Raw genomic sequence first — 15,572 nt, 5'->3', positions numbered from 1 at the left:
ACAATGGGCAGTGCCAACAGCGGACAGTGCAGGTGGTGGACCGTGTAGTCAGTGGGTGGTACTGACAGAGGATGCTGCGGACATGGGGTGGAGGAGACTGTGGACAGTGGGCAATGCGGTCGGTAGGCAGATTGGACAATGTAGAAGGGACAAAACAGCGGGCGGTGCAGAGAGCAATGAATCTTGAGTACGAAGACAGTAGGCATTATGGGCAGAGGGCGGGGTTATGGGTGGAGCTAGCAGGGGAGGCGGTTCTATTGGTCTGGGGGCGGGGCCCGGAGCAGGGACGAGGCTATGGGGCGTGGCCGGTAGCAGGGGCGGGGAGGGGGCCGAGGCTTTGCGGCAGTGGGCGGGGCCTTTACTGGGGACGGGGAATGGGCGGGGCTTTAGGACAGTGGGCGGGGCTAGGAGTCGGGCCTGTCCGCTAGGCCGCGCTGTCGAGTTTGACATTTGCCGGTTTTCCCACATCCATGAGCCGGTGAGGCGGAGACGGGAGACGGAAGGTGGGCGGCAGCGGGTTTGCCGTTGGCTTTGTGACCACCCGATGGCGGAGACGAAGATTATTTACCACATGGATGAGGAGGAGACGCCGTACCTGGTGAAGGTGGCGGTGCCGCCGGACCGGGTCACTCTCGGTCACTTCAAGCAGGTCCTTAACAACAGGCCGAGCAGCAGCTTTAAATTCTTCTTCAAGTCCATGGACCTGGACTTCGGGTGAGTTCCGAGCCCCGGGGCAAGGCCGCTGCTCTCCGGCGAGTTGGGAGTCCGGCTATGGCCGCGGTTTCCTACACTGGGAGCGGGTGGGAATCACTGGGGGAAATGGGGGCTTTGGTACAAAAGGCAGTGTGAACGCAGAGGCTGCTGTGTCCACTCGGATAGTGGCAGGGAGGTGCTGGCTGCCCGGTGTGGGAGATTTACCCCCAGTGTGTTTACTCGGTGACCAGGTCAACAGACACTCACCTTTAACCAGGTTAAAGAGCCATTCATTCATTGTGGGCTGGGATCTATCAGCCAAATGGCGGCTGCAGTTGTTTACATAACATTGACTGCACTTGGACCACAGAACTATACAGGTTTACAGCACAGAGGAGACCATTTGGCCCATTGTTTCAGGGACAGATTTTAGCTGAAGCGATCCAAAACTTATCACAGTTTTGCCCTCCCACCGTGGCCGATTCTAATATAGCTCTCAAACGACGCAATTATCTGTCCCTCTACCACTCCCTATGGCAAAACATTTCATACCCCGCACAGTGCAAAGGAATTTCTCTTGGCCTGCCTCCTCACTCTGTACCAATTTTAAATTAGTGGCTCCTCAGCAGTGATCCCCAGCCATGGGGAATATATCCCCTATTCTCTCTATCATAACAGAAATAAAAAAAAACACAATTACATCTCGTGGCCGTTTCCAATTAGGTGGAAATAATCTTAGTATCTCTCATGACCTCTCACAACACTTGTTTCTCAATTCTAACATCGTCTTGTTTAATTTAAATACTTGCATTTATGTAACACCTTTTTACAACCTCAGGGTTTCCCGAAGGACACTGGGGCCTATTAAATATTCTTGAAGTGTGATCATTGTTGTAATGTAGTTAAGCATAACAATTTGCATGAAGCAAGATCCCACAAATAGCAATAATGATCAGACCATTTGTTTTGTGAAATAAAAACAGGAAATGCTGGAAATACGTAGCAGGTATGGCAGGATCAGAATTGAAAGCTCGAAGACATGGAATGTTATCTCTGTTTCTCTCTCCACAGATGCTGCAAGACCTGCTCAGTATTTCCAGCCTTTTTTCTTTCAGATTTCCAGCATCTCTTATATTTTGCTTTTTGATCTGTTTTTAATTACGTTAGTTGGGAGAGAAATGTTGATCTGGATGCCTGTCGTAGGATATTTTATAACTGCCTGAGATGATGGACGGTGCCTTGGATTAACACCTAATCTGAAAGACAACACATCTGACAGTACAACACTCCCTCAGCACTGCACTCGAAATGTCAGCCTGGTTAATGGGGTTCAAGTCTGATTTGAACTCATGACCTTCTCTCTCAGGTGTCAAGAGTGCTACCCATTGAACCACAACTTTGGATGCTGTTTAAGGCCCTAGAATTCTGGTGTGAATATTGTTTTGTACAAATGTATCACTTTTTTCTTTCCTCTTGTACCTTATGCCTCATTTTATAACACATTTATAATATCTGCCCTCAGACTTCCCAGAGTTCTGTGTCTGAATACCAACTGAGAAACAGCTGATACAGAAATGTCCAGGGTGTCAGGGAGTAGGGTCTCAAACAACCTAATCCTCATTTGTTTTCCAACCCAACCATGCTTTACGAATGTTATTGCTGCTCTGTGGGTAAGTGCTGGAAGACGCACTTTGTGGGCCAGGAACAATCGTCTAATTGACTAATAATGGAAAATGCTTATCCAATCATAATTAAATATAATTTCCTGCTCCAAAAATATTAGGCATGAAAGTACTGACTACAGTCAGGGTAAATATACTCAAACTTGAGTCAGAGACCTGTTTAAATAACAGCACGCTGTATTACTGCAAACCAAATTTACGAGCAGTAGAGGCCATTTTGACCATCATGTTTGCTAATGTTTTATCTTCAACTCTCTGCAATAATCGCTTCTCGGCCTTTTGGCTAAGATCAAGTGTAGTATCGACATGCTGCACTTAGTTGAAGTCATTAGGTTACGTTTCAGCTTCATTTGAAGCAATTTTTTAAAGCGGCATCTCGGCCTTTTGGCTAAGATGCAAATAAGATCAAGCCCTGGAGGAGGAACTACACCTACTCCAATCAGCTTGGATCATGTAGATCAAGCCCAAGACAGGAGGTGAGAGCCCTGTCTTGTCAGCTTGGATCGGGAATGTCCCAACTTGTTGGGACTCTGAATTGGGTTTAATTTGACTTGATTGGATTGGAATAAAGTTTTTAAAAAAAATCCCATTTCATTGAATAATACAAGAAGGCCATTCAATCCATTGAGTTTGTATTGGTTCTTTCACTGAGCAATTCTGTTAGTCCCCTCCCCTGCTCTTTTGCCACATCCTTGCAATTTTTTCTCCTTAAGAAACTTGCCTACTTTTTCCTTGTTTATATTCTTTTGTATCATTTTTTAAAAAAATGCTTATCCAATTCCCTTTTAAATGATACTCACTGATATTCCTGCCCTTTTGACTTTCTCTTTATACCTACCACCTGTTTAAAATGCATAGTATCCATCTCATTTAAATAGCTCATGTTGCCACCCTGCGGTGTGGATCTACAATTTCATTTCACTCTATTGAGCTGGGCTAGGTTTCAGTGATATGACTCAATGGATTAGCTGATCTTCGGTCTTTTAACAGATCTTTATTTGAAACTCCTCCTTTTGTCTATCTGTTTTCATTGTACTTAGCAATTTCCCAAACCCTTCCACCTTTAGGTCACTCACTAATCCTACTTCATTACCCGATGTTGCCATATCCCAATTTACCACAGGATTTTTAACTCCTTACCTTACTGTACAGATAACAACAAACATGCCTGCCAGTCACATCCTCAGATTCTTCCCATTGTTGGCTGATCGACAATGGTTTCTCAATGCAATAACAAGTCCAACCAAACGAAACTGTGTGCAAGCCACCATCAATAAACCTTTCCTTTCCACAACTGTAATTAATTATGTCAGGCCCCTTTTTCTGGTTTCCCTTCTGTATTTCTCTTAGAGACATTATAGCCAGGAATTTTTCATTTCCAATCTTGCCCTGGCTAAAGCTAAGTTGTCTTCACGGCCGTTACATCATGACCCTTCATTTTAATTAGTGCCTTTGTTCATCAATGCTGCAATATATTCAGACCTCTCGTTACTTTTCCTTATACTGACAAGCATTTTGCTTTTTCTTAATCTCTCTCCAATTCACCTGACTGGACACCTCGCCATATGCTTTTCTTTAGATTAATTTGCCCTTCTATATTTATTCTTTGTGTCAGCCATGATTCAGTGTGTAGCACTTGCTGACCGCTAAGTCAGAAGTTAAGTCCTCTACCAGTCACTTGAACACAGTACAGTTATCAGGGAGTATTTTGGATGAAATGTTGACACTTATAGATGAAGGAATAGAATATAAAGGTAAGGAAGTATTGTTGCAACAATAAAAGCATTGGTGAGGTCGCACCTGGAGTATTGTGCACAGTTTTGGTATTTGAGGAAAAATGTGTGTCATTGGAGGCAGTTCAGAGGAGGTTCACTAGATTGATTCCAGAGATGAGGGGTTTGCCGTCTGAAGAGAGTTTGAATAGTTTAAGCCTCTACTTTATGGAATTTAGAAGAATGAGGGAAGATCAAATTGAGGTAGTCAAGATGATAAAAGGTATGGATAAAGTAAATGTGGAACAACTGCTTCCTCTTGTGGGGCATTTGAGGACAAGAGATCATATTCTAAAGATAAGGGGTTGCAAATTTAAAACAGGGTTGAGAAGAAACTACTTCTCCCAAAGGCTTGTGTATCTGTTGAATTCGCTACCCCAAAGTGCGGTGGATGCTGGGACAAGGAATAAATTTAAGGAGGAGTTAGACAGATTTTTAATTGGTAATGGGCTGAAAGATTACGGGGATGAGAAGCATATCAGCCATGATCGAATGGTGGAGTGCAGTTGATGGGTCGAATGGCCCAGTTCTGCTCCAATATCTTATGAAACTTCCCAGCTGGACATATAGGCTCAAATGGCACTATTTTAAAGAGGAACAGGGGCATTGTACCTAGTGTTCTGGGCCAATTTTTATCTGTTGGCCAACATCACTTAAACAGGTTATCTGGTTCGGAAGCAACTACATAAATGAAGTCTTTCTTTCTCATACAGTAGGGGGATGTGGATCTCATATGCACCTTTAGTGGATCAGGAATGCTGGCTGATGTTTGATGTGGTCGGTGTGTGTGCTGAGCCCTGAATCCAGACTGTCAATAAACCTGGAATCTTCTCATCTGTAGGACTCTGCTACATTCTGCTTTTATCCTCCTGAGCTGAGGGTGAAACCAGCTTCAGTGCTGTTAATTCTGGGCTCTTGTAGGGGGGCTGGGAACAGGGTGAGATTATGTGGGAGCCATTTTACTCTATCCTTTATCTTTTCTTGGGTGTTAAATCTTTCAGCACCTAATTCGTGGTCACTGATACAGTGGTGGACAGGGCACCAATAGGTGTTGAAGAAACCCATATATGTCATTGCATGCCAGCAAGAACTAGGGCAAAGTTCAGCAATACAATAAAGTTACAACAGTTACAATAAAAGTGCAAGCAGAACCCACCTAACTTTATACAGCTTGCCAGCATGATTTAATTTGCAATCATTTCTCAAAGGTATTGGTTTTTGTCTAATATTTTCATTGCTAATTATACTATTTATTAATGATACCTTCATTGGCTTATTGAGTAAAAGGAGCTTCCATCAGAAGATTGCTTCCAAAGTTGGACATCTTTGGTTTAAAAATTTGTGGAAAAATTTGTGCTCCATCTCTCTGAGAATTCTTCAAAGCACCATACACCGGACAAGTGAAATCAAAAACAACTTGAATTTATATAACTTCTTTAACATCATAAAAGCTCCCAAGTTGATTCACAGGAGTGTCATCAGACACTGAAAGATATCAAGAGATATTAGGACAGGTGACCCAAAAGATTGGTCAAATAGTTAGGCTTTAAAGGTCTGTCTTAAAGGAAGAGCAAGAAAGAGAGAGAGAGAGAAATGTTGTCAGGTTGGAATGATTAGGATTGGGGATGTGCAAGGCTTCAGGATTGGAAGGACGCAGAAATCTCGGAGGATTGTAGGACTGCAAGAGATTACAAAGATAGGAGCAAAGCAACAGAGGGAATTGAACACCAGGATGAGGATTTAAAATTCAAAGTTCTGCTCGAGGAGGCCATTGTTGGTCACCCAGCAAATAGGTGAAGGACAAACAGGACTTGGTTCAGATTGCATTTAGTCAGACCTTTGCCACAATTGTACAGCAATGATCTTCAAAGTGCCATATTGCCCTGAGGCCATTCTGCGTTTTATACCACACTTCCTATGGTTAAGATCAGCCCCACAATTGCTGACTTGCACAGTATGAGGCTGGCACCAGAATTTGTGATTCATCATACTCATCATATATAACCAAATATAAATGAAATTGCTCGACAGACTGGAGGGGCTGATTGTGGACAAGTCCCCAGGACCAGATGGAATGCATCCGAGGGTTCTGAAAGAAATGGCGGAGGTTATAGTGGATGCCTTGGTGGTTATTTTCCAGACGTCGCTGGATTCCGGGGAAGTGCCGGAAGATTGGAAAACGGCTAATGTTACGCCGTTGTTTAAGAAGGGTGCCAGGCAAAAGGCGGAGAATTATAGGCCGGTTAGTTTAACGTCTGTGGTAGGTAAAATGTTAGAATCCGTCATTAAGGAGGAAATTGCGAGGCATCTTGAAGGGAATTGCTTGATAGGGCGGACGCAACACGGTTTCATTAAAGGGAAGTCGTGTCTGACAAATTTACTGGAGTTCTATGAGGATGTGTCTAGGGCAGTGGATAGAGGAGAGCCGGTGGATGTGGTCTTTCTGGATTTTCAGAAGGCGTTTGACAAGGTACCTCACAAGAGGTTATTGCAGAAGGTCAGGGGACATGGAGTTGGGGGTAGGGTGTTAGCGTGGATAGAGGATTGGTTGTCAAATAGGAGGCAGAGAGTGGGGGTCAATGGGTGCTATTCGGATTGGCGGTTGGTGACTAGTGGGGTGCCCCAGGGGTCGGTGCTGGGGCCTCAGCTATTTACCATTTATATAGATGATCTGGAGGAGGGAACCGAGTGCAGGGTGTCGAAATTTGCTGATGACACCAAGATTGGGGGAAAGGCAAATTGTGCGGAGGGTGTGGAGAGTCTGCAGAAGGATCTAGATAGGCTGGGCGAATGGGCCAGGAAATGGCAAATGGAATTTAATGTTGGCAAGTGTGAGGTGGTCCACTTTGGTAGGAAGAATGGTAGGAAGGACTATTACTTACATGGCGAAAAACTGCAGCAGGCGACGGTGCAGAGGGACCTCGGGGTCCTTGTGCATGAGTCGCAAAAACCCAGCTTGCAGGTGCAGCAGGAGGTCAGGAAGGCGAATGGGATGCTGGCCTTCATAGCGAGGGGGATTGAATATAAAAGTAGGGAGGTCTTGCTGCAGCTGTATAGGGCATTGGTGAGGCCGCAGCTGGAGTACTGTGTGCAGTTTTGGGCGCCGCACCTGCGCAAGGATATTTTGGCCCTGGAGGGAGTGCAGAGGAGGTTTACTAGGCTGATACCGGAGTTGAGGGGATTGAGCTATGAGGAGAGGCTGAATAAACTAGGCTTGTACTCGTTAGAGTTTAGAAGAATGAGGGGAGATCTCATTGAGACGTATAAGATGATGAATGGGATGGATAGGATAGAGGTGGAGAGACTCTTCCCGCTCAAAAAAGACAGTAGGACTAGGGGGCACAGCCTCAAGATAAAGGGGAGGCGGTTTAGAACGGAGTTGAGGAGGAACTTCTTCACTCAAAGGGTGGTGAATCTCTGGAATTCTCTGCCCGTTGAAGTGGTGGAGGCTGCCTCGCTAAATATTTTTAAGAAGCGGGTTGATGGGTTCTTGATAAGAGAGGGGATTAAGGGTTATGGGGAGAGGGCCGGAAAGTGGAACTGAGCCACAACAGATCAGCCATGATCTTATTGAATGGCAGGGCAGGCTCGAAGGGCTAGATGGCCTACTCCTGCTCCTATTTCTTATGTTCTTATGTTCTTATGAAATTTACAGTGGGAGCTGCATCTGCAATTTGCCAGTAATATGTAATTACCTAGTTTGAAAGATAAGGCACGGAGAGTAAGTTGATGCCACAAGTAATTCCTGTTCCCGTTGGGACTTCACTGGAGAGCTTTGATTTGGTGCCTACTATCTAGTTTCTTTGTCTCCAGTTGGCAGTGTTATGTTCAGCATACCGTGCATTGCTTGTTGATTGCTTAAACTGCCGTTCTAAAACTGAGAATCCTGGCAGTGAGTTTCAGAAGACTGGTAACTGTGGTGGGATCATGTCTGTGGCCAACTTGCTATGTGTTCTTTTGCTGTCGGTGAATTATCTTGTGAATAATGCTATCCTCTGTACATTGTTACCTTGTGATCTTGCATGGGACCTTCCTATATGTTGTCTTGTGAATAATGCTCTGGCCTATGCATTGCAATTCTGTCTAATAACTGCATGCCCCACCCTCATGTATTATCTTCTGTGAAACTGTTGTCTTTGCATTATCTAGTGAGTGAGACGTTCACGTTGTTATATTGTTGGTCACGCTGTGTGTGGCCTGTGCAGTAGCACCACCAATGGAGGGACCTCACTCTTCTCTCGTCGGCAAAAATCTTTGCCATAATCGTTCTGAAGTGCTTAGTGCAACATCTCAACCAGGATCCGCTGCCAGAGAGTGAGTGCCTTTTCAGAAAAGATTGGGGAGTCATGGATGAACCAAGTAAGACAGCTCCAGGAGAAACATCAGGAACAGAACATCGACCAAATTTATTTCTCTGGCTAAGGCCTTAGCCAAGAGGGCTTTTGGAAAGGAAGGGAGAAATTTGGTTGCTCTGAGAAATTAATTGCAGTGATTCATGAAGACAGGGGTGTCCTGGACGATGGTGAATCTTCTGATCCATTTCCAGTGACTAATATAGTTGCTTGCAGGGCTGCATGCTAGTGCTAATCCTCTTAGTGTTTTTCTTGACCGTGCTAACCAATTTCTTCCACGATGCCGATGTTGGCAATAAAATCCGTGCATGGGTGGGAAGCTGCTCAATTTCAGATGACTCCAGGCAAAGACCAAGGCTTCTGAGGACATACTTTGTGATTTTCTGTTTGCTAAAGATTGTGTGCCAGCAGCCTGTTCAGAGCTTGGACATGTAGTGTAGCATGAACTTAATCTCCAATGCACGTGACAGCTTTGAGCCGTACAATCAGCACAAAGAAAAGCCACAGTGTACCAGCCCATTTCAGGAGAGCCCTTTCTTGAGCCCAATGTTTTTGTTCATGACCAGAACCTGTCAAGTTCACTCATTTTGGCAGCACAGTCTCTCAAGCTGTCTATGTTGGCAAGTATCCACACCATATTGAGACAATCACAACTGAGTTGGACTGGTCTTTTAACCAGAATGCCTGATAATCTTTTAACAAAATGAATCCTCTATGACAGCTTGAATCTGGAGTGTTGCTGACATGCTGGTCAAAAGAAGCATGACATGGACACCCTGAAGTTTCAGTAAGGAGTTTGATTTCTACTTGACCTGGGCAAGGCTCACCCAGTGTTACTGCAACAGGCACAACCAAATTAAATACATTGCAACCTCTTTTGAAAGCATCAGAAGCAAAGGAAAAATACACCTGGAGGAAATCCTGAATCAGTGGCTCATCCAAAACTCATGTGTGGCATTCTGCCCTATTTACAACAGAACCTTATGGGTGCAGATTAGCTTTGGTAATCACCTGCATGTCCACTAGAACCCTACCAAACATAGCAAATGATGAACATGGTGTCTAATAGTTGGCATACATTAATGGTTTCAGGGATGTTAGGGGACATTCTTTATTGTGGGGGAAATAATGTACATTTGTGTTCACTCTTTATTGAGTGTTCATGTTAGTGTTCAGTTTTGTACTTACCACTGGCATGGTGAAATTGCAGGTTCAGTTGCTCCTAAAGGACATTGCTCTTGCAGCCTGTATAACATTGCTCCTATTGTATGCACTGTGAAGCTGGGCTGTGAATAGCACTTGGTGTCTTGTTCTTTTGTAGAGCAACTGACCCATGGAAACAGCCTCTAGGTGAGGAGCTAATTATTTAGGACTGAGATGAGGAGAAATCACTTCATTCAAAGGTCTCCCTGTGTCTATGTGGATTTCCTCCAGGTACTCCATTTTCCTACCACAGTTCAAAGATGTGTTAGTTAAGTGGATTAGTTATGATAAACGTGATGGGTTACGGGGACATAGCAGAGGGGAGAGCCTCGGTGGGATGTTCTGGATGGTGCACGCTTCAAAGGACGAATGGCCTCTTTTCTGCACTGAAGGGATTTTTTAGTCCTATGGTTGTGAATCTTCATAATCTCTATCCCAGATGGTTGTGGATGCTCCATCATTGAAGGCTGGGTTAGACCTATCTTTTGTGTCTCAGGGAATTAGGAGTTATGGGGAGTGGGTGGGGAAATGGGGTTGAATCCTAGGATCGGTCATGATATTGAATGGCAGAGCAGGCTTGATGGGCCATACAGTCTATTTCTTTTTACATTCTGCATGCTGAATGGGATGGTTGGGTACTTTGCACCTAATCATAGAGGAAGCTTTTAAGAGGTGTTAGAATGCATTGCAAGGGTTCCACAGGTAAGACTTGATCACTTTTGGAGGCAGGAGGAGGGATTGGTCACTTTTGGAGGAGGGAGCAGGGATTGGTCACTGGTGGAGGGCAGGAACAATAACAGGTTGTCAAATTAGTTGGGCAGGTCAGGAGGAGTAGTAAGTCGTCTCACAATACCAGGTTAAAGTCCAACAGGTTTATTTGATAGCACAAGCCGCAAGCTTTCGGAGCACTGCCCCCTTCATCAGGTGAGCGGGAGTTGAGTTCACAAACGGGGCATATAAAGACAAAAACTCAATTTACAAGATAATGGTTGGAATGCAAGTCTTTACAGGTAATCAAGTCTTAAAGGTACAGACAGTCTGAGTGGAGAAAGGGTGAAGCACAGGTTAAAGAGATGTGTATTGCCTGCAGCCAGGACAGTTGGTGAGATTTTGCAAGCCCAGGCAAGTCGTGGTGGTTACAGATAGTGTGACATGAACCCAAGATCCTGGTTGAGGCCATTCTCGTATGCGGAACTTGGCTGTCAGTTTCTGCCCAGCGATTCTGTGTCGTCATGTTTCGTGAAGGCCGCCTTGGAGATTGCTTACCCGAAGAACAGAGGCTGAATGCCCGTGACCGCTGAAGTGTTCCCCAAAAGGAAGAGAACGTTCCTGCCTGGTGATTGTCGAACAGTGTTCATTCATCCGTTGTCGTAGCGTCTGCATGATCTCCCTAATGTACTATGCCTCGGGACAAGTCTGCATGGTCTCCCCAATGTACCATGCCTCAGGTGCTACAACAACGGATGAATGAACACCGCTTGGCAATCACCAGGCAGAAGTGTTCTCTTCCTGTTGGGGAACACTTCAGCAGTCACAGGCATTCAGCCTCTGATCTTCGGGTAAGTGTTCTCCAAGGCGGCCTTCGTTATACATGACAACGCAGAATCGTTGAGCAGAGACTGATAGCCAAGTTCTGCACACGTGAGGATGCCCTCAACCGGGATCTTGGGTTCATGTCACACTTATCTGTAACTGCCATGACTTGCCTCGGCTTGCAAAATCTCACTAACTGTCCTGTCTGGAGACAATACACATCTCTTTAACTTGTGCTTAATACTCTCTCCACTCACATTGTCTGTACCTTTAAGACATCTTTACCCGTAAAGACTTGCATTCCAACCATTATCTTGTAAATTGTGTTTGTGTCTTTATATGCGTGTTTGTGAACACCACTCCCACTCCTCTGATAAAGGGGCAGTGCTCCGAAAGCTTGTGGCTTGTGCTACCAAATAAATCTATTGGACTTTAACCTGTTGTTGTGAGACTTCTTACTGTGCTTACCCGAGTCCAATGCCAGCATCTCCACATCAGGTCAGGAGGTACAGCCCACTGTGATTTGTGATCGGCTGTGATAGATGCTGGCATTGAAGCTGCTTTAGAAAGGTGGGGTGAGGATTTTAGGAGCATCAAAAAGGCATAGTTAGTAACTGTGGGGTGTGAAGAATGTGGTGTGTAGGCCAGTGAGGACAGCATTTGAGAGAGTCTGTTAGTGAAGGCAGCATCTAACTGTCATTCAACTCTGGATCAGTTGCCACTTGTTTTCAAGTTGCTTAAAACTAGGAAGGAGAGAGCAGATTAAGTGGAGGTGAAGAGGGCATGAATAGTTTAACAATGAAGCTGTGTTCTAATTGTTTTAGCTTCATTTCCTCCAGTTAAAATTCAAGAACTAGCTTCCTGTGAGTGAAAATCTAATTGATGGATCACACAAGGAAGGGCTGGGCTCTGTTGCGGGGTGGCGGAGTGGCCAGGGACACATTACATCAGTACACAAACACATTCAGATCAAATATAACTGGAAGTGGAACATTTGCAGCAGCTGCCCGGGGTTGGTGGTGGGAATGTGATGTTTCAGAGAGTTTAAGAACTCTGAATTCTATTTTAAATGAATGTATGCAATAAAATGATGTAAGTGTACATTAAAAACATTCTTTGTAGCCATAACGATGGAGGAAAGTGTCCTGAAGAAAGATTGTATGCAGGGGTTAAAATACCGTGGCCACAGAATCAATTATAGACGATCTTGAAGAGTAGCTGGCAGTAGCTGTTCTGACTGGAAATTGGGGAGATAGCAGTTTATTGTTTTTCACCTTTGGTTTGCTGTTTCAGCCTGGCGTTCTGCCTCTCCCTGATCCTGACCTGATTGTGGGAGGATGCTGGGGTGTGTCACGTTCCAGTCTTGGGGAGATTTGGGAACATGGAATGCTGTGTTGTGAATGTATTTTTCTCTCTTCTGGCACTTTGTCCAAATGACAATTCTTTGTGAGTCTACATAGTGCAATCAGGCTATTCATATCTTGAGCCTTCATATCTTGATTGGATTTGTACGTGCCCATTTTAACTCATGGGAAGCCTTTACTGTATCAGGTGATAGCCTGTTTCCCTTGAACTATTTCACACCTTGATCAATCAAAGTTATATTACTGCCTTCTGTTCTCCAACTTGCATTATCTGTCACTAACATCTTTCCATGTACTGTACAAGCTCAGGTTATCAAACTATTCCCAATGCTTTTCAAGATGCAAACCATACTTTGTGACCATTCTCACCTGTTTCTATTCTGTGATGCTCAGAAACAGCTCGCAAAGCTAGCAGTGAAAGGAATTAAAACCACGGTCCAGATGGTTGAAGCTTTATCCTACTTCTAAAAAAATAATTTGAGTCAATTCCTTAACTTTTTTTTTCACCTTCAATCTCTCGAGACTGTAACGGTGAGGAAAAGCAACAACAACTTGCATTTATGTAGTGCCTTTTTCGTGGGATATCACAAAGTGCTACACAGAAGCAATTATCTAACAAAATTTGATGCTGTGCCACTTAGAGATATTAGAACAGGTGACCAAAAGCTTTTTATTTGTTTGTGGGATATGAACACCACTGGAAAGGTATTGCCCTTGAATCGACATTGTGGTATGCTCGGCCACTTCAGAGGACAGTTAAGAGCCAACTGTTTTGCTGTGGGTTTGGAGAGACATGTAAGCCAGGCTACTTCAAGACAATGGACTTCCTTCTTCTCTAAAGGCTGTGAATGATAAACCAGGTGCATTTTTGCAGCAGTCCAGTGATTTCATGGTCACCATTATACAGGCTAGCTTTTTATTCCAGGTTTGTTTGACTAATTTAATTTAATTTCCTCATTTGCTAAAGTGGGGATTGATCTTGAGCCCCCAGATATTGCGTGAGGCCCATGGATCCACCAGTCCACAGTATTCAGATATGTACGTTTTAAGGAGCATTTTGTTTACAAAGAGAATTCTAGAATTTGGGGCCAAGACAACTGATGGTGAAGTGATGAAAATTGGGGACATGGAAGAAGCAGAATTGAAGGAATGCAGAATTCTTGGGGTTCTTGTAGAACTGGAGGACATGACAGAATTAGGGGTGAAGTAATTGAGGATTTTGAAAATGCTGAGAATTTAAAATTTGCCATGTTGCTGTAGTTGGAGCCAATATAGATCAGTGAGCACATGGCAACTTTTCTGTCAGTCCCACTCAAGGAGCATGGGTGGAGTGTGAAGACGGCTGATAGAGAATTACCCTGCCTTCTCTGCCACTAGCCTACCTTGCACAACGGATCAAAGCGGGGATTGAACCCACATTCCCAAACAGGACAGTACAGTAAAGAGACTTGAAATATCCTGGCAATCCAGCAGCTGAAGAGAAAAGGCATGTTAATGTTTCGGTTGTGGCCCATTTTTCAGAATATCAGAATGCCCACCACAATATGCAACTAGAGATTGGCAATAAATGTTGCCTTGCTAATGACACCCATATATATGACTGTTTAAAAAGACAGCACAACTGAATTTGAGCAAACCTCGAACAACAAAGCTTTGGAAGAACATGAACTTGGTGACCCTCATGTGAAAGATTTAAAATATTGAGACGTTAGAGATGGCCATTTTCTAAAAAGGCATTGTTGATTCAACAAACTTAATCTCCTACAGTAATAGGGGCTATCATTACACTACTGCCTCCACATATAGTTCAATTCAGGCCTTGGGTCACTCTGTGTGGAGTTTGTACGTACTCCCATGTCACTGTGGGTTTCCTCCAGGTGCTCTGGTTTCATACCACACGCCAAAGATGTGCAGGTTAGGTTGATTGGCTGTGCTAAATTGCCCCTTTGTGTCAGGGGTCCCAGCAGGGTAAGTACATGGGTTAAGGAGTTAGGGTTTAGGTGAGACTGTTGGTGCAGGCTTGATGGACCAGATGACCACCTCCTGCGTTGTAGGAATTCTACGATTGAGGAAGAGCAGCAAAACAGCCCACATGATGTCAGCTGAGCTGGATCTGCATATTCACAGAGAACCCTACTGAGTTGCAGGCAGGGGTCCTTCCTGTCTGCAATTTGAATTACAATCTGTCAGATCAAGAAGGGAAAGAAGTTGATAAGTACCTCACTCCATTTCTATCAGGGGAAGTTAAATTCATTCGCAGCTTTTCAGCAGAGCCAGTCTCTTCTGCATTCCTGCCTCACTTTTCGACTCTGCACCTTTTCAAGAGTAAATGAGAGTTCTTGAAACTGCTCACTTACCTGTAAATGAACAAATGATGCCTGGCATGGGGAGGTTAAAAGAGATGTTAATGTAATAAAGACCCTTCCTTCTCTCCCTAGACTCCTGATTTGGAATCATTATTGGCAAACAGTGATAACATCATTCGTTCCTGGTCTGGTACAGACCAGATGGTCAGCACACTATGCCCAGTATTGAGAAAACATTTGACACAGCACTAACTTGATCTTTCCATTCCCTGAGATTGCCAGGCAAATGCTAATTTGAGGAGCAGTGGTATCGTTTTTGCTGTGCTGAGACAATGTTGGAAATGTACAGCCTCATTTAGAGAGGATACTCCCTGCTGTGTGTGGCAGCTGTCTGCGCTGAATTTAAAATTGCTCCCTGTACAATTTCCATTTCCTTCTACGTAGTACATTAAGTAATTGTGCTCTAACTAGAAAAACAAATTATGTTTGCATGAGTTTCATTGGTTAGTAAACCACAGTCAAAAAAGATTATCCAGTAGCAGTTTATAATCTGTCAGCTTTGAAATGTGCCCTGTAACCCTAGTTGTTTGATTTGAATTTTGTTTTGATTTGATTTATTATTGTCACATGTATTATCATAGTGAAAAGCATTGTTTCTTGCACGCAA

General features: G+C 44.1%; 1 protein-coding gene and 1 non-coding gene across 2 annotated transcripts in view; both read left to right on the top strand.

Moving 5' to 3' along the window:
• Positions 1–425: 425 nt before the first annotated feature.
• LOC145360206 (segment polarity protein dishevelled homolog DVL-1-like) overlaps positions 426–15,572 on the top strand; it is a 139,465-nt gene continuing 124,318 nt past the window's right edge. Inside the window, exon 1 of the mRNA XM_080215248.1 lies at positions 426–714. Within this exon, the coding sequence (XP_080071374.1) occupies positions 545–714 (170 nt within the window). The 5' untranslated portion in view covers positions 426–544. The remainder of the gene's footprint in view (positions 715–15,572) is intronic.
• On the top strand, positions 2,639–2,830 carry LOC145360340 (U2 spliceosomal RNA). Its single transcript, XR_013889702.1, has one exon. It is a non-coding gene; the product is annotated as a U2 spliceosomal RNA (small nuclear RNA).

This window comes from Carcharhinus amblyrhynchos, chromosome 30 (genome assembly GCF_965287045.1).
Source record: "Carcharhinus amblyrhynchos chromosome 30, sCarAmb.v2.hapA, whole genome shotgun sequence".
NCBI lineage: Eukaryota > Metazoa > Chordata > Chondrichthyes > Carcharhiniformes > Carcharhinidae > Carcharhinus > Carcharhinus amblyrhynchos.
This window is presented reverse-complemented; position numbering and strand designations above follow the sequence as displayed.